Here is a 19,955-nt window from a genome sequence, read left to right as displayed (position 1 = left end):
TTAGATGAAAGAGTGTAGACATGGTGTTTTCATCCTGCTAGCGCCTACTGGAGACTCCGTCTCGTCTTGTCTGGCAAAACAGCTTCGTTCGCCTTTTGTATATTTCTTCCTTGCACAGATTTATCAATGTAAACTTTATTCCTATAAATATTCCTAAGCACAGCAAACACACGTTTTCTATTACCCATAATGCAGACTGATCAAAGATTTATCACTGAAGTATATTCTTCATTTTTATTGGCAATATATATATATTAAAGACTATTATAACTGGTGTCGTTGTCTTGATCCGTAAGGATTTAAACAATTAGTGGGTATAGACCATCATTGGAGGTTTGTCATTGCCTTTAAACAGCAACAACGAATGACACTTATCAATCCTGAGAATTAAATTAAGTGAAAAACAAATTTGAAACAAGATGCCAGCGATAGCTCACTTACTTTCAAAAGAATGATTTCGGATCTCTAGTCTTTAAATGTTTTCTTCAGGTCCCTATAGGTTCGGGAAACAATTTCGAATTTGTTCAGGGTGTTGGCGATACCTCGCCGACTTTTCCTAAAGTACACTGTGGGTTATTTAATGTCAACCAACTATGAACTTTCATGAACAGTTGGAAGTCCATTCAGTCTTCCACAGAGGACAACAAAGAAAGGTTTTCTGGAAGAACGCATGTGACCTGGAAGGGAGGGGATTGTGTGAGGTGAGAAGGTGAAAGAATGTCATTTCACCACTCTTGCCTCCCCATAATTTGTTTTATCCTGTTGAGATTATGTACGTTTTTCTTTGTCCCATGTCCACCGGTTTCTCATCACCCTGACATTGGTGTGTGATTGCTCTTCCATGAGCCTTGATTCAAAAAAATAACTGTTTCCTTCAAGTGTAGCATGCGTAAAACAGAAGTGAATAAACATATTGTCTGGTAGGAAATACTAATTGGATATGCTGACTGTGCTGTGTTTAGAACAAATGTTAATGGATGGACACAAGAGGTCTGGTGAGGGTTACCTGAGGTTAGCTATGATTGGCTGAGGGAGGCTGCCGTATTACAGTATTTATCTGATTCTTGAATTTGTAAATCTCTCTTTATACTCTGTATTTTCACTTTTTAATAGACAACCAGCACATTCAATCTCATTGCATTTAAGATTAGTGTGTACCATCAGAAAAGCCCATCAAAATTACAGGCGGCCCTTCTATATTTTCACACCATTCAGCCTTGAAAACTCTGGCTAAAACCAAAATTACGCACAAAGAAACCTTCATTTGTTACACCAATCGCCCATCCCTTTATTTGGGGGGTGTATAGGAAAAAGACCGCTGCCCCGATCACTCCCGAAAATAAAAAATATTCTGGGTTACATACATGAAGCATAAACCTGTCCACTGCTTATGTGCATATATAAGTGAATATATAATACATCGTGGTTATATAGCTCGGATGACTCCAATTGTGCAATGCCATGAGCTGACACCAGAGACCTGAGGCCTATATACCTTCACAAAATGGTGGACCAATGTTTTTGTTTTTTTCAAGTTACAATTGTGGGTGAAATTAGGCCAGCCGTCCAGCCAATGGAGTGAAAGCAGTACATCCTCACAGACATGCATACATAGTCCATAAACGAACTTGCTTATATATATACTGTAGACTAACAGTGCCTCCCCGTTGCTTTGCTGATTGATTTAATTAAGAGACTGAATGTTGCTCTTCACAAAAAATATTGCATATCTATCCATGAGTCTCAATGAGAATGTAAAATGAGTGAAACACGAGCAAAATTGATTTCTTATAACATGTAGTTATTGGTGCGGTCGTCGTGGTTGTGGCTGTGGTTGTTGTTTGTGTACTCCTCCTGCATATTATTATGTATTTTTCTATTGCTTCGAGAAGTATTACTGGAGGTAATTTTGTTTGCTCCTTTAATGTCGATCACACTTTACTCTAAAGTCTAAAGGGTTCCTGCTGTCGTACCGTTGGAACCAAACTAAGTTATGCTTCTTCCTCTTTCTCTGAGAAAGACGGGCTTTCGAAACGAGCATCTATATAATAATAGCGTAAGGACTCGACTTTGTTATCGCTTTTACGCCGCACCCAGTGACCCAATGCCCACGGCACTAATGGATTTACGATCTACGAACCGCGCTCTTTGTTTATCACATACCGCCATACTCGAAAAATCTGAATTAGCCGACGTTGGGGCCCAAAAGCATCCGATTAACTGCCGATACGACGCCATCTTACGACACCATCGTATTGGCGTCTGCTGGGTGAAGGCGAAGCAAGCCGTCCGCTGATTGGACAGGCGAAGGCGAAAGCAAGCCGTCCACTTAGTGGACAATTCAGAGTATGCATTTGTACCGGTGTCCGCGATCGTTGGTCATATACGCACTCTTCATTCTCATCTTTCTTCCTAACTCTTACTCGGACAAGCAAATCCCCTATGCCATCCATAATGGTACACTCTATCCATACACCACATCCTCCCTTCCGTGGATGTTCCACGGGTTTCGGCTAGTTTTTATTATTTAGCAGACGCAAAGTTTTGATCCAAGAAAATAGATTATTATACCTTTCCAACCGAGTAAATCAAGTATTAGCGTCCTGGCGGTACCATCTTCATATTATTATACGACAGGAGGAACCCTTCAGAATAAAGTGTAATGGACACACACACACACACACACACACACACACACACACACACACACACACTAACGAACGCTTCCCCTTTTAGTAATAGATGGTTATTCAGTGACTGCATTCCTTTATGCACAGGTCCCATAACCCTTCCACTGATGAAAGAGGCTGAGGAGATGCGAACAGACCTTCACATGCCTGTGGCAAACCCGTGGAATCCTGGACCACAGGTTACTATTATGGAATTATCTATCAGTTACCTGTTAGACCTTCCCGTGCAATGTCCCCACTACTTAAATATGGGTACATTGTCACCATCTGCACATTGCTTGCCTTCTTTCAGTTTCGTCCTCACTGAAAAGTGATGCTAGTTTATTTGCCTTAGAAGCCATCTTTTGCAAATGCATTACTCGTCCACATTTCCCATGTGTGACCCCAGGAATTTGCTTTTGCTTCGCCTGAAGGGCATACCTTTGTGGAGCAAGCCAGACAAATGGAAAGTTCATCATTGCCTGGCCATTTCTCAAGTCAGTGCTATGCATTTGGGTACAATGTTGGTGGTTCAGGTTCAGCTGGTGCTGCTGGAAGAATGCAGGCGGGCACGGCAGTCACGTCATCTGCAAACAAGGATGTGACTTTGACGAGCCCGTTGCTGGTGAATCTGCTACAGAGTGATATATCTTCTGGATTGGCACACTCCAACAAACAGCAGCCACCTGTGGGAGGTATTACTGTCACAACACGTAAACGGCAGCCCCGGACTGGACGCAAAAAGGCCTGCAAAGATGATTGGCCCAGGTCAGTTATTGAGATAACCACAGTCATTGTGTGAATTTGGAGATAAAGGCATATTAAAATTTAGTAGCTGATTTACTTAAAGGGCTTGCAGCATGTTATGTTTGAAGGGGGGGGGGGAAGTTACTCCCCCCCCCCCTCCCTTTTATGTGATTTTATTTGTAGTTGAGATTGGAAAGCATTTATATTGTATTTCGTATAATACCACAAGTAACGCAGCAAAAGGGATAAGACTCCTTGTAGATGTTTTGACGTCACCCCAGTCCTATACTGGTGCTAGCCATACATAGAACGTCTTCAAATGAAGTTGAGCTCCATGTAGGTACACTGAGGTATGTGGGGTCATTTGCCTGCGAGGTCACCCGGATTGAGAAGGCACTCATGTATCAAATAGACTTGTCCATGATGAAATACATCCTCATCAAGTTTTACCAATAAATATACCAAAGCGCACATTATCAACTTTGCTTTCCAACTTTGCTTTATCCTCTTTCTGTTCAGGCTGGAGTTCCCCAAGGCAGTGTTCTGGGCCCTGTGCTTTTTCTGGTCTTCATCAATGATCTCTCTGACTCTCTTGAAAATCCTCTCTATCTCTTTGCTGATGACTCTACTCTCTGTCGCTCCATTCTTCATCCCTCAAATCGGCAGTCTGCAGCCTCCTCACTCTCTGCAGACCTGGACAAAATCACAGACTGGGCAAACAAGTGGAATATGTCTTTCAATCCTGACAAATCTCACACTCTTACGATGTCTCTCCGAAAAGACCGACTGGACAACCCTCCCATCCACTTTCTGAATAATCCTCTCCAAGAAGTTCTGTCACTCAAGCTTTTGGGTCTCATTATCTGCCATGATCTTTCCTGGAAAAACCACATTTCAAATCTGGCCTCCAAAGCCAGTCGCCGACTGGGCATCCTCCGTCGTGCGAAGTCCTTCCTTGGCACACCTGAGCTCCTCACCACATACAAGGCTTTCATCCGCAGCTCAATGGAATACTGCTCTCCCCTCTGGGCTGGTGCTCCTGCCTCACACCTAGCTCGTCTTCACGCTGTTGAAACCAAAGCATTCAGAATCATTGGAATCTCTCGCGATGAAGCTATCTCCAAGGGCCTCTCACTCACTCACCACAGGCAGGTTGGTGGTCTTTCCGTCTTCTACCGACTCCTCTCTGGCCTTGCCCCCCCAGCTCTCTCTGGGCTCTGTCCCGCAAATATTCCAACAGGTCGCAAATATTCCTACAGGTCGCACAAGATCGGCCTGCAACCCTCTTATGGTTAAACTGCCAAAATCAAGACTCTCTGCTCACCTTCACTCCTTCATTCCTCTTTTCTCCCGCCTCTGGAACAAACTCCCTCACTATCTTCAATCCCACTCCACCCTCCAGGTCTTTAAAACAGCTGTTCACCACCATCTCTTATCTTCCCCCATCCAAAACCTTGATCTTTTCTACCCCCGCTAATTTCACCCCAATTCCCCTTTTTTGAAATACCAACTTCTGTCCTGGAAGTCCTTGGTGTCCTTGTGTTTTATACTTCCCCCACCACCCCCCCTTCCCACGCCTCCTCCCCCAAAGCCCTCTCCCTCCCACACATCTCCCTGCTCTCAAATGTTGTGTGCTCTCAAGTGTTTGTGTGCTTCCCCTTCTCTCCCCATCTTGTCTTCCGCTCCCTCTTTTTATATATTTTGTTTGTCTGGTTGATTTGTTTGTGAAGTAAATGTCAGCTCTTTCACGAGCCTCGATTCAGTATACAAAAAAAAAAAAATTGCTTTCCCAAAATTTATGGTTATAACAGGGTGTTTTACAAGAAAGAAAGTAGAAACTACCGCTTGTGCGAAAAGATGTCTCAGAGAAAAGTATTTATTGTCAAATACATACAACAAAGACACATCAGAGATAACAGAAGATTTGATTTTGAAAATTATTGAACAGTTTTAAAACAGTTAACTTAAAGATTAACAAACACATGAAACACAAGTATTTCGTTCAGTGCGCTTTTACCTTTGAAACATCTTGTAGATTGTTTTTCCAAGATGACATTTTTATATGAAAGGAAATGATTATGCAATAATCGTTGGCATGGAAACGATTGAGAATCCTTTTTCTTTTTTTCAAGTTTTTCTTTGTACATTACAATAACCCTGTGCAAATAGAATTGTCAATTTCATCACTCCACATTTGCAAAGTGAAAAGAAGGGTTAATCACTTTGTCTGGCTGTCTCTCTGTCTACGGACGTCAGTTAATCTATGAGTGAGGAACAACTTAATTTCAATTGAATTTCATGTTTTGAACACTGTCGGAACACGAATCCGAATAAAAACCTGCGGTTTAGCAGACAGTACTTTGGCTCTTAATTTGATAAAATGTATAGAATCTCGTCCCAAGCATGCATGTGCACAGAGGAGTAAGGTAAGCTTTTTTTTCTGTCGACCTGTCTGCCAATCAAACAAAATTGAAAATCATTCCAAACAGGAAACTTACAGTTTTAAAGGACATCATAAAGGACACAAACAACAGGCACTAATAACTAACGTAATATGATAAATACGTTGATGTAAAAGACGTTGCATCAACGGCGGTAAACTTCCAAAATTTGTTGTTGTTTTTTTTAATACAGCCTTTAAAACTTTTTTTATTTATTTCAATTGAATTCTATATTTAATTCATTTAGGAGTACCTGGACAAAATATTATGCCATTTTACGCTACCTCGACCAATCCAATTTGCTGCTTGTGTTCTCAGCACTGGGGAATATGGTGATTTAGACAAATTTGTGGCTCATAGGAAATATAGATTATGCACAGAAACACAAACCAAGAGTTTTATAAGCAAACCCTTCCCACGTCCTTTTTCACAAGACTGCAAGGTATTCTATGAACTCTCCAGTCTTTAAATGTTTTCTTCAGGCCCCCATAGTTTAGGGAAACAATTTCGAATTTGTTCAGGGTGTTGGCGATACCTCGCCTACTTTTCCTGAAGTACACTGTGGATTCTTTAATGTCAACCAACTAATGCTGGCAGACGAGACACCCAGTTTAACATCCATCCGAGAAACGGCACATGTATTGATGTCTCGCCCTGCCTGCGAGAAACCAGGATGTCAGTTTGTTGCTGGGTTGGGATTCAAACTCGGGCAGGAAGACTCATAGGTGAGTGTGCATACCTTTAAATCTAGCCCATCCTCCCAGGCCATCACAGCCATTATTCTTCATGGTAAATGACACTTATCCAACCAAGATGTGCTAGTTTTGTATTCTTAAGTTATTTTCTGAAATTTGTAGAATTTGTTTTTCACTTAGAAATTGTGAGTTACATGTATAAATAAAGGTGGAAAAAGTCTGGTTTATGCAATTTAATTCGAGGCTATAAGGCAACAAAAGGTAAAAAATTTAAAAGGGGGTGTAGACTTTCTATAGGCACTGTGTATATATATATATATATATCTTATATATATATATATAAAGCAGTAAAGTATGTTTGTTTGTTTGTCCTCTTATAACTCGAGAACTACTCATCGCAGAGCAAAACCAAAGGCATATTTGGAATCAGTACGTCTCAGAGCAACTACAGCACACCTTAAAATAAAAAAAACATCGCGTTTTAAAATTATGACGTCATCAGCGTATTTCGGAACGTTAATTTTTCAACTTTGACGACAATGACTTCCGACTGCCGGGTTCGGAATGCGGGACCAATGCCATTTGACAGGGAATAAAAAATAAATGCGACATTCAATTGACGACAATGACTGACTTCCGACTTGACTCCCCCCTCCCCCTCCCCTCCCCCCTCCCCCTCCCCTCCCCCCTCCCCCTCCCCTCCCCCCTCCCCCTCCCCTCCCCCCTCCCCCCTCCCCATTCCCTCCCCCCTCCCCTCCCCCCTCCCCCTCCCCTCCCCCCTCCCCCTCCACCTTCCCCCCTCCCCCTTCCCCCCTACCCCTTCCCCCTCCCCCTTCCCCTCCCCTTCCCCCTCTCCCTCCCCTCCCCCCTCCCCCTACCCCCTTCCCTCCCCCTCCCCCTACCCCTTCCCCCTCCCCTACCCCCTCCCCCCTCCCCCCTCCCCCATCCCCCATCCCCCCTCCCCCCTACCCATTCCCCCTCCCCCTCCCCTCCTCCCCTCCCCGTTCCCCTCCCCTCCCCTTCCCCCTCACCCCTCCCCCGCCCGGCAATGCCGGGTACTTCTGCTAGTATATATATATATATATATATATATATATATATATATATACATACATATATATATATATATATATGTATATATACATATATATATATATATAAGCAAAGATTTGCGGTTGGGAGTATATCCAAATGACTCCATGGTAAGATCTCCAACCTTTAATTGAACAAACAATGACTCAACGTTTCGATTAACAACATGTGAAGCCACACGCCTCCGTTAATCTTCCTCAAGAGTGATAAAATCATCTCAACATCCCCTTATATGCACAGTGAACGTCTCCGTTCACGAGAGCGGTGTGATACGGTTTCATTGGCTGTCCAGCATTGCCCACCCCACTTTGCATATACCCCGCCCACTGTGCATATAAGGGGATGTTGAGATGATTTTATCACTCTTGAGGAAGATTAACGGAGGCGTGTGGCTTCACATGTTGTTAATCGAAACGTTGAGTCATTGTTTGTTCAATTAAAGGTTGGAGATCTTACCATGGAGTCATATATATGTATATATATATATATATATATATATATTGTTACGGTCCGCGGTTAAGGATGTTATGTTTGCCGAGCGGAGGCCTCGCGACCTAACAGTTTCCCTGATTCACCCAAACGTTGGCCGTATCGCGCCACAGATATTCAATGTGGGAAAACTCTAAAGCGACCGAATGTAAAGAGGAAGAAGAAGACGTACAGAAGAGTAACGGGATTTATTATTTACACACACAAGCAAAAAGGAGCAGTCACGGTTATGTACAGGGACATGAAAAAGCAGGTGACACAGTGAAAATACTAGCTTATACAGACTTAATTGAATACCCAGGACAGAACAAACAGAACAAACTCACGTACACGGATGGGGAACTTGCAGGCAGGAATGGCTGGAAGGAGAGGAAAGTCCAATGGGTCCGGCAGCACGATCGATGCGTTGGGCAGCCGCCGTCCCTTCGCGGCCCTGCTCAAAACCGCCGTCCAGGCCCCAAACGGCTGTCGAGTCTTGTTGCTGCTGTGGACGCTGCTGCTGGCGAGCAAGGTGACGAATAGCAGGCTTTGTGCTTTCCTGGATGATCTCTTCTTTTGGACCTCACAACTCAGCTCTTGTCATAGCTCATCTCCTTGGGGAACGTCCCGCGGCGGGTTATATAGGCCCCACCCCTCAACCTTCGCGAACCTCCTTGATGTTTCTCTCCACACCCTCTCCAAGTCCAACCCCTTGTTCGTGGTTGGTTGAGTGGGGCTGACTCACTCCTCCCCTCTATGACGAGGTGGGGACCCGCCTTTCTTCCCCAACCCTGCCTCGTGGCCAATGGCGGCAATTGTTGTTGGCAATGCGAATGGCAATTGACGAAAGGGGAAATGGAGGTTTTTGGGAATGGGAATGAAGGGAATCTATCTTTTTCACTTGGTGCAATGGGGTGTCATGTTAATGGAAGACAAGGCCTTACCCTAAAACACATAATAAGGATATAAACTACTGAACAAGGATATTATAGTGTCCTTCAATGGATGCTTTATGGAATTAACTACAGGGACGCCCTTTGACCTTTACACAACACTGGAGGCAGGAGGCGCAGAATAAACAATAATAATAATAGAGCACACAATAAAAAAATACAATCCTCTTATCCGCAACACTATATATATATATATATATATATATATATATAAGCACAATGTCCGTTTGTTTGTGAACCTACCCCTCTGAGCTCCCAAGGTTAATTGGCACGAAACTTCACAGGATAACATGTTTTACCACCCTGCACCTAAATAGGGGTTTTAAAACAGTTATTTTCTCACAATTCATAACTTAAAACCATCCGAGCCACCACCTGCTGCTATGATCTCCGAGGGTCGATCCACATATACAAATCTTTAGAAAAAGCCCAATTTTTATTGGATTTCAACACGGATAGCGATTTAATTAGTTTGTTGGTGAGCTCCAATCATCAAATATGTTATCATATGTGAGAAACAACTCTGAATTAAGATGTTACCATGATCGGTAAGTTTGGCAAAGAAGGAGTAACGTGACCTCTCAAATGCGCTAATTATTCAAAAACCGAAAATAGTGCAAAGACCTATCCATCGTTTTAAAGGCAATTTTACTGCTCATCTAATAATATCACTCTCAAGTGTGAAAAAATAGTTTGTAGAAAAAAAGACCCACGTGACGCCAGCTACAAACCACCATATGCCAACAGGTGAACCTCCAACGATTACCTCATCCTCACAATAAGGTGAGTTGTTGTTTTGCTGTTTGTTTGGGATTACCTCATCCTTTGAGCTCCCAAGGTTAATCACAACGAAACTTTCTACCGTCAGATTTTTAACCATGATACACCTGAATAGGGGTTGTATACTGTGAAGAGGAGGTCATTTGGCCCATTATTGTCGTGTTACACTCCCGAGTTAATTTATTTCTGAACCCAAGGTAATTTCTTTACTACAGCTTCACTCCTTTACACCCTTTAGACCCTTTAAACTCCTTTAGACCCTTTACACCCCTTAGACCTCTTTGACCCTTTACACTCCCCTAAGATCCCTTTGACCCTTTAGACCCCTACGATCCTTTACACCCCTTAGACCCCTCTGATCCTTTATACCCCCTCAGACCCCTTTACACCCCTTAGACACCTTTTGCTCCTTTACACCCCTTAGAGCCCATTTGACCCTTTACGCCCCTTAGACCCCTTTGACCCTCTATACCCCTTAGACACATTTGACCATTTACAACCCATTTGACCCCTTTCGACCTTTTACACCCTTTAGTCCCTTTCATACCCACTTCGACCCTTTTGAGACATATACACCTTCTTCGACACTTTTCAGACCTATTGACATTTTAAGACTTTTGACAATTTAAGACGCTTTGGACAACGTAAGACCATTTGGACACTTTTGACCCCTTTTGCTCTTTTGTCCTTGGACACCTTTAGACCACATTTGGCCCTTTTAAGAGCCTTTATTCTTTAAACACTTTAGTCCCCTTTATGACCCTAAAAACACTTTAGACCCCTTAGAAAATTAGAAAAAAATTCTCAGAATCGGTTTTGCCGACCTTTTCTGTGCACTATTCGTGTCGCATCACAAGATGCAATGACAAATCTAAACTGATATCTCAAAGCGAAGCTGATGTTCAAAAGTGCAACTGAAACTCCTGATATATGGATCATCAAATGGGAAACCAGAATTACATGCAGTGGGAAATTGCTTAAAGCAAAGCGATGGGGAGTATGGAGAGAGGGGGAAGGTCGGAGGTGAAGAAACAATGTGGAGAGGGATAGGTGCCTGGAGGTGGTCAGTTGGTATATAAAGAACGTTGGTGATCTTCCGTCAGGCGGTAGGCCCAAAACATGCCTAAACCCGTTTCCCACCTGAGCTTTCATAATATCACCTTCACTCCCGAGCAGTACTTCAGAGGTACAACAAGTATGGATTGTAAATCTTAGCGGATAGAATGGAATGAGGTTGTCGAGGTTACCAGCTGCACCCATTGTGACATCTGCTCACTGAATATTTATACTGAATTCTTGTTTCTGCCAATACACACTCCAAAGGAAATTGCTCATTTCAGGTCAGACATCTACGAACCCCCATCATTGACGGGTACCTCTGCTCGTATATTTATATATACATATATACCATAATGACGCACTGCTAGATGGTTCCCCTGGAGCTTTCTTTGCAGGCAATGGGGACATGCATGGCGATGACGTCATGACGTTCGCTCATTAGGTTGGAGAAGCAGATTACAGATACCAATTATTAGTAACTCCCAACCGCATCCAGGTCGACTCTATATAATAAGTGGATACCAGAGATAATGTTACCGTGTGGCAGGCGGTGCTTGTCGCTCCCAGCAAGGTGCAGCAGCAGCTGTATGGGACACCTTGCTGGCGGTTCCCCACTGATGATATGAAGGTCGCATAGTGACTGATATATATATATATATAGATATATATATATATTGTAGCGGCTACCGCTGGGTTTTCACAATCGCCTTGCATCTATCAAGGACGCGGAGCGATCACCATGCCGGGCTCGTCCAGGACGCCCGGGCAGGCCCGCGCTCAACTTGCCAGGCCTCGGTCGGGACGCCCGGGCATGCCCGGGCAGGCTCGCCCTCAACTTGCCAGGCCGCAGCCAGGACGCTGGGCCACGCCCCCTCTCGCCTTTCCTGGGCAAACGCTCCGGGATAATATGTATATATATTGCTGCCCGATAAACGGGCTTTTCAGAGTGCCTGAGTGTTTGGTTTGATTAAAGCAACTCGGATGAATTCCAGCTTTTTGTCGCGTCTATTCTTCCAATCGACGTGGGAGCCCCAGCTCCTTCAATATATATATATATGTATATATATATATATATATATATATATATATATATATATATATATATATATATATATATATATATATACACTGTATATATAACTGTGAGAAATTGTAGAAACTCCACAGTACGAGCAGGGCGTCTCATTTGCATTAAATCAATAATCGGGAGATTAAATCAGACGCGGACGTAGCTTCAGGACGTCAATCTTTAATTTTCGACAAGCTTTCGACCAACAAAGGTCTTCTTCTTAGTCGTCCCCAAGTTCAATGGAAGTCAATATATATATATATATATATTATATGTACATGTCACGTCATGTCAAAATGTACTGTATATATGTACATGTCAAAAGATTTGCAGCTCAGTATTCATATTGAAAAGGATAGCACACTGAGCAGTAAAAATAATTTTAAATTCTTTATTAATAGCCTGACATTTCGAGAACAAACTAGTTCTCTTCCTCAGAAACGTTGAGTGCTGTGTTAACCATTAATTTCCGTTGGGGACGGTTGATGTCCTGGATTGGTCAAAGTCCTTGCCAATCACAGGGCTTCCCTGCATTCAAATGACTGCCGTTTTTGACATTGTAATTGATTGCGTAGTGCTTTGTAAGTGGGATGTAAATCGATGTGTTGCGTTGTTGACTTCATCGCTGCTCTCAAACCTATAATCTACAATATGTCGCATAATCGTATATCATAATGTTGCATAATGACTGGTATATAACCGAAAGGTTTTCAGTCATAAGTGTATGCAGGTCTCACTGCGTTGCCCTGATGAAGCCCCAACAAGGGCGAAACCAGGTCGGTAACTGTGAGTTTTTGTATGCACTTATGATACTATCTGAACTGATCTAAATTACGCACTGTCGGATGGCTCTTCCGGAGCTTGGCAGGCAAAGCACACGTATGTGACGGTGACGTCACAGCGTGCACTCATTAGGCTGGAGAACTTAAATTATAATGTGAGATATATATATATTGTTGCGGATATGAGGATTGCATTTTTTTGATTGTGTTGTATTATATTGGAAATGGTGATGAACATTGTTGGATATGGCCCCTCCTGCCTCCGGAGTTGTGTAAAGATAAAAAGGGCGTCTCGGTAGTTAATTCCATAAACACCACATTGCAGGACACGATAAAACCCTTGTTCAGTAGCTTATATCTTATGTGTTTTAGAGTAAGGCCTTGTCTTCCATTAGAATAATACTCCATTGCACTGAATCAATTAAGAATAGCTCCCCTTCAATAATTCCATTTCCCAGCCAAACTCTCCATCTGTGGGTAAAGCAGTTCACAAGCGTGGGGTGCACGCCCTCTCAATTCGCTGCTATAGTGAATATGTGCTCCGTGCTCTGTTTGAACAGGAGGGGCGGGGTCGCCAGGGAGAGGCAAGCCCAGGGCGCGCCACGAAGGGCGGGGCTGTGCAGCCCCATGCCCAAATAAGGAAACAAGCCCGTGGGATTACCATACAAGGTCACGAAACAGAGCACGGGGGAGAGGGCGGTACCGAAACCGTGGAGGGCGTGTCAGTCCCGCGCTGGAGAGAAGTGAGAGGAAGGGAATACGAGCTGGGCTGTGTGGAGAGGTACACGACAAAGAAAGGGTCCAAGAGAAAGCAGAGGAACTTTTACGAACGAGTTGCAAAGAGATACGGCAGATGAGTCCAGCCCCGTTTCAACCAGCCGCGTGAAGCCCTGACGGGGCAGCGAGTGCCCCTGCCGGCGTGCGCTGAAAAGCGGAATACAAGGAGCTGCCGGCTCCCCGCTTCCCGCCCGGAGTGGACCTGCTCGCTGTGCCCTGTGATCCCACCTGCTCATCCTTTCCAGCCATTCCTGCCTGCAAGTTCCCCATTTGCGTACGTGAGTTTGTTTTGTTTGTGCTGTCCTGGGTAGTAACTAAGTCTGTATAAGCTAGTATTTTCCCTGTGTCTCTAAAAGCTTCTGTATATTATTTTATTATCTTTCCTTCTCCTTGGTTATTTTGAGCCTGTAAATAGTAAATAAATTTAGTAGTATTTTCAACCCTTTTCTCGTCTCCTTATTCCTTTTCTTCACATTCGTTGTCCTTAGTCTTTTCCACATTGAGTATCTGTGGCGCGATACGGCCAACGTTTGGGTGAATCGGGTTTAGTCGGGGAACAACTGTTCGGTCGCGGAGCCTCCGCTCGGCAAACATAACATCCATATCCGCGGACCGTAACAATTGGTGTCAGGAGTGTCGGATTCGAACCTGGGACTAAATTTATTTAGCCCAAATTTTGGAACACCAATTGTACTATTACCGTAACAATTGGTGTCAGGGAGTGAGATTCGAGGCCCGAACCAAATTTTTAAAAACATCTAGAAAAAAAAATTTGGTCAAAATTTGGAGCTGCTGGAAATTTGTGTTGTTTTAAAGCAAAACCCGAATTTTGAAATCGCGCCATGGCTGGTCAAGGCGACGGGATGTCGGTGGGAGAGATAGACGGGGTGGAATCGACCCAGGACCTCGGGGAAATGTATATGGAGGAGGTGGTTGAGGGGGTTCCAGGCACGCAAAATGGCGCTCTCACGCACGAGGTTACGGGCGCGCAAAATGGCGCCTCGCACATGGCTACGGCGACAGCGCCCGCGACCGTAGCAGTGCCACCGGTGGATTCGGACCTTTTTATGATACAAATGGCGGCCCTTATGGAGAGGCTAGAAGCCAAAATGGGACAAATGGGAAACCAAATGGTGGGATTGAGGGCTGATAGTGAGCGATTGGGGAGCGAAATGGGGAACCGGATGGATGCTCAGAGTGAGCAAATTGAAGCAACAACGAACGGAATGAGGGCCGATAGGGAGGAAAGGGAGCAGAGGGACAGAGACCGCAAGTTGGGCGAAAGGGTCCCAGGGGTGCACGACGAGGGAACGCGGGTCGAGAAGCGCTGGTTGAGCGAAGCGGAGGAAAGCGCGGGTACAATGACGGGGGTAGAAATCGCGACACGGGGTTTGGAAAAGCCGGCGACCGATGAGGTAGAGGGAATTTTATTAAAGCCAACGGTCGTCGAGGGGAACAAAGACAAAGTGGAAGTGGGCATTGAAATTGAAGAGACCGGGGACTTAGAAAACCACTCGCGGCGGGAGGAAAAGATGGAATATGTACAAGGTCGGTGCTCAACTCATAATGATGTGCTCACTAACCAAATAAAGAGTTTGCAGGTTTTGGTGCAGGGAGGAAGAAGAACCCCGAAGGTGAGACGTGCTGTGTATTGTGCGGGGAGATTTTGTAAGAGGATGTTTGGCGACAAAAGAATTTTCGCGCGCTTGGGATCGAGGAGGCATCCGGGCGTTGGTGAAGGGTCCCGTGTGAGTAAAAATGGCACGCGTGTGAGGAAAAAGTGTGCATCAAAGGGTGAGCGTGTTACGAAGCGCGAGTGTGATACTGAGTGCGAGCGAGAATGCACGTCGGGGTGTACGGGGTGTGACACAGGGAGTGAGAGCAATACGGAGTGTATGTGCGAGGGGGAGTGTGACACGAGGAGTGAGTTGGTGGTGGAGCGGCTGCGAGAATGCACGCTTGGAATGGTTGAGGGTGTGCGAGGAAGCACACCTGAGTTGGTGGTAGCGCGAGTGTGGGAGAGCCCATGTGAGCGCGTTAGTGGGTGGATGCCAGAGTGCACGCCCATGGTGAGTGTTACGGAGGACGTAACGGAGGAGAGGTGTGGACCGAGGTGTGCGAACGGCGAGTGTGTGCAAGAGTGTGCGTGAGAGGTGTGGTGTGTAACAGGGAGAGCGTTGGTGGAATGTACGGACGGCGTTAGAACGCCAGGTTTTGTGAGGGTGAAAGGGGTAGCGTATGCGTGTGAGCATGCAGGTGAAGCATCGACGGTAACCAGGTTAGCGGTTAGGGCGACGGATAGCCGACGCGAGCACTCGGGGCGCGGTGTGCTTTGTTGGATGCGAGGCCCGGCGCGGATCGAAGCTGCGTCGTTTCTCTTCGAAGCGTCGTTGCCGATTCGGGTTTGGCCCCGCCCCGCACGGTCGAGTCCGGGCCTTGGCGGGCGAGGCGACCGGTGCGGTTCAAGGGCGAGTGGGAGGAAGCGGAACGGTGCCCCCTGGCGGGGACGGGGTTCCGACCGGGGGAGATTGAGCCATCGGGCCCGGGACCGCAAGGTACCGCGCCGAGATGGTGCGTGGAATCTCGGCCCGACCAAACCACCTCCCTTGAGCCGAAAGCCGGACGGATTCAACCTGCAGGCGACCAAACGACCCGAATTCATTGCTCGGCTTTACGAAGCCGAGTTTAATGATGTCATGACGCACCGAGGCTAGGAGAAAGCGGACTGTAATGATGAGGATAGTGGTCTGGACCCGAAATTAGAAAAACAAAATTTGATGATTGGCAAAGGATTGGCAGAGTGATGATTGGCAGAGGATTGGTAGAGTGATTGGCAAATTTTTGATTGGCTGAAATTTGGTAAGCAAAATTGATAGTGGGACGTCCCCGATGTGGTGGGATGGCCAATCCACCATCCCTCACAGCGGGGGGCAAAGGAGCACTGGTTTTATGGGGTTGATGGCAGTGAAAACTAGCCCGGGAGGGTTAGGATATAATGTAGGGATCTAGAGAGATGACCTTAGGTAACGTTAAGGTTAGTTAGTGACAATGACACCTGTAGTGCGGACGCAGGTAGATTAGTGTGGATGATAATGACGAGGGAGCGCAATAATGTAAGGGGCGACTGGGAAGCGCAAGTTTCAGAGGGGAGTAGTTAGATGAGATGATGCCGTGTGAGTGTTGGAGGTGTATAGAAGTGTATTGTGAAAAGTGTGTAAGGAACAGGTGTGATTGCACAGGTGTGCAACTGAACAGGTGTATGAGTGAGTAATGGTGATGTGTGTTGTGTTGACCAAATGGTCCAGGAAGAGGAGGAGGGTGCAGGTGGCACCAGGTGTGAGTGCACAGGTGTGCAACAACAGGTATGAGGAACAGGTGTATGGAATAAATGGTAGTGTGGAGTATATGGAGTATTGGAATGGATGGTAGTGGAGTGAGTATGGTGGAAACTATGGAGTGGAGTGGATGGTGCGAAGGTGTGAATGGGGGAAGAGTGGACCCCCATCACGAATACCCGGGGCGGGTAGTGTAAGTGTTAGGTAGAGGGTATAGGTAAATTGTGGTTGGATATTGGCATCTGTGGTGCGGGTGAGAGAATGGTATTTGGATGGGTGCATTAGTGTTGTGGAAATGGCTGGGCGTGTAGCCTGTTAGTGTGTGTAGTTGGTTTGGGCACTCCACCACTGTGAGGATGTCGGCCAGGTGAGGCCGCAGGTGGGCTCTGGGAGCCGGTAGTAGTTGTTGTGGATGGGGCCTGAGGATCCGGAGGACGGACCCGGGTAGCCCAGTGCCAGAGGGCACCGAGTGGGGTGACAGAGCCAGGAGGGGCCTTCCCCAGTTAGTTAGGTTAGGGTGAGGAGCTAGGTAAGCTCGGGTGGCAACTACAGTGGTGGAGGTGTGCAGGTGGGTAGACCTGCTGGGAGAGCTACACGTCGCAGCCCAGAAATTGTGCAAGGGCACCGGGAGATGAATCGGGGGAGTGAGACCCCAAATTGAGAAGCACCACAGTTTGGTCAATGGGAATTGGTTTTTAGAACCCATAGTGAAAGTTGGCCATTGGATTGGCAGGGAGAGACCCCGGGTAGAGTAAAGTGTGTTAAAGTCATTTAGAGGATAGTTAGGATTGAAGTCTCCTCGCACCATCTGCATCCACTCACCTGAGATGACGTACCTCCACACCATGCCAGGTTGTTTTTATTATTTTTATGATGCAGATGTTTGTATTGTGAGACGCATCATGACATGGGTGTGACATTGTGCTTTGTTGTTCCATCTCTTCCTCCTTATGAGGATTGATGATGAATTGGGTGATGGCAAATTTTGGCTAGAGGGATTGTGGAGACGAATTTGGTATAGAAGAAATATGGGGAAGATGTGACGGTAGCGACGGATTTGTAAATGTGTAGATTTTTGTACATATGGGGTAAGGGCAAGGGTAGTGTAGGTGACAGGGGGGTGACGTACGGTAGGGACGAGCTTTCTCACTTCGCCCTCCGTACGCATTTCACCTTGCATTGCCTTATTGATGTGTACCCTTGTGACCTTACCCCTCGCTCATCTGTCTTTATCCCCTTTTGTCTCCCACATGACCTGTGCGCCATTGGGCGCCAAGGGGAGCGTGCGTGAGTCGGCCATTGTGCGCCCGGAACTCCCAGAACCAGCTGTCTGCATCGATGCACCACATTATGGACCACATGTCTGTGGCCGAGCACCACTTATGGACCCCATGGGTTGGGGCATGGCCCCTCTGCTGGAACCGGCCATGAAGGCCCGAAATCTTGCTGGCGGACCTTGGCCACAGGGCACCGATGCCCCACAGGTGAACCACACGTAGTCGGCCCTGTGGGCCATAAATAAAGAAAAATAAAACGGACACGTTAGGTGCATTTTATTATCACAAATAGGCCGCCAGCAAAGAAAAGACAACATCTGGAAGAACAAATAATAATAGCCAGCAGAGGGAGCCGAAGAGCAAGAGATCACCTGCAGGGTTAGGGGTTGTTTGGTTATTTTTATTCATGAACACTGTTGAACAGTGATGACTGTGCACCGATTGGTGCTTGAGGGTGCTTTGGTGCGTTTTTTGGGTGCTTTCATGGTGCATTGATGCAGAGCAGACTGTCTCCCCCCCCCCCAGAAAGAACAATTACAGGTCCTGGGTTAGTTTTGTAAATAAAAGTAGTGTCAACTGTAAATAATGCTCCCCACCGTCAGTGTGTAGTTTGAAGACCATTCCGCAATTCGGTTAACTGTGGGCGTGAGTCTGTTAGGCAGGGTGCAATGGAGCAGCAGGACATATTTATCTATGTTTTAAAACTGTTGCACTCAGGGTCAGGTTAAAAGTAGAGGGAACTACACCTACGTGTCACACTAAATTAAAGTTTTAGGCCCGGGCCGTGCCTAAGAGGAGGAGGGTGCAGTGTTGCGGATATGAGGATTGCATTTTTTTGATTGTGTTGTATTATATTGGAAATGGTGATGAACATTGTTGGATATGGCCCCTCCTGCCTCCGGAGTTGTGTAAAGATAAAAAGGGCGTCTCGGTAGTTAATTCCATAAACACCACATTGCAGGACACGATAAAACCCTTGTTCAGTAGCTTATATCTTATTATGTGTTTTAGAGTAAGGCCTTGTCTTCCATTAGAATAATACTCCATTGCACCGAATCAATTAAGAATAGCTCCCCTTCAATAAATCCATTTCCCAGCCAAACTCACCATCTGTGGGTAAAGCAGTTCACAAGCGTGGGGTGCACGCCCTCTCAATTCGCTGCTATAGTGAATATGTGCTCCGTGCTCTGTTTGAACAGGAGGGGCGGGGTCGCCAGGGAGAGGCAAGCCCAGGGCGCGCCACGAAGGGCGGGGCTGTGCAGCCCCATGCCCAAATAAGGAAACAAGCCCGTGGCTCGCCACGAGGGGCGTGCCGTCGGCGCGATGCCCAAATAAGGAGACAAGCCCGTGGGATTACCATACAAGGTCACGAAACAGAGCACGGGGGAGAGGGCGGTACCGAAACCGTGGAGGGCGTGTCAGTCCCGCACTGGAGAGAAGTGAGAGGAAGGGAATACGAGCTGGGCTGCGTGGAGAGGTACACGACAAAGAAAGGGTCCAAGAGAAAGCAGAGGAACTTTTACGAACGAGTTGCAAAGAGATACGGCAGATGAGTCCAGCCCCGTTTCAACCAGCCGCGTGAAGCCCTGATGGGGCAGCGAGTGCCCCTGCCGGCGTGCGCTGAAAAGCGGAATACAAGGAGCTGCCGGCTCCCCGCTTCCCGCCCGGAGTGGACCTGCTCGCTGTGCCCTGTGATCCCACCTGCTCATCCTTTCCAGCCATTCCTGCCTGCAAGTTCCCCATTTGCGTACGTGAGTTTGTTTTGTTCGTGCTGTCCTGGGTAGTAACTAAGTCTGTATAAGCTAGTATTT

The 19,955-nt window shown here is 46.2% G+C and overlaps 2 protein-coding genes across 4 annotated transcripts in view; one reads left to right on the top strand and one right to left on the bottom strand.

Annotated features, from left to right (window-relative positions):
* The window catches only part of CENATAC (centrosomal AT-AC splicing factor), a 480,847-nt gene that overhangs the window by 265,062 nt on the left and 195,830 nt on the right, over positions 1-19,955 (bottom strand). The window lies entirely within an intron of this gene.
* The window catches only part of LOC137438652 (uncharacterized), a 138,197-nt gene that overhangs the window by 55,943 nt on the left and 62,299 nt on the right, over positions 1-19,955 (top strand). For all 3 annotated transcript variants that reach the window (XM_068133878.2, XM_068133877.2, XM_068133879.2), the window contains exons 7-8: positions 2,778-2,869; positions 3,079-3,437. In XM_068133878.2, coding sequence (XP_067989979.2) covers positions 2,778-2,869; positions 3,079-3,437 — 451 coding nt within the window. The remainder of the gene's footprint in view (positions 1-2,777; positions 2,870-3,078; positions 3,438-19,955) is intronic.

Source organism: Myxine glutinosa, chromosome 13 (assembly GCF_964187855.1).
Source record: "Myxine glutinosa chromosome 13, kmMyxGlut1.1, whole genome shotgun sequence".
NCBI lineage: Eukaryota > Metazoa > Chordata > Myxini > Myxiniformes > Myxinidae > Myxine > Myxine glutinosa.
This window is presented reverse-complemented; position numbering and strand designations above follow the sequence as displayed.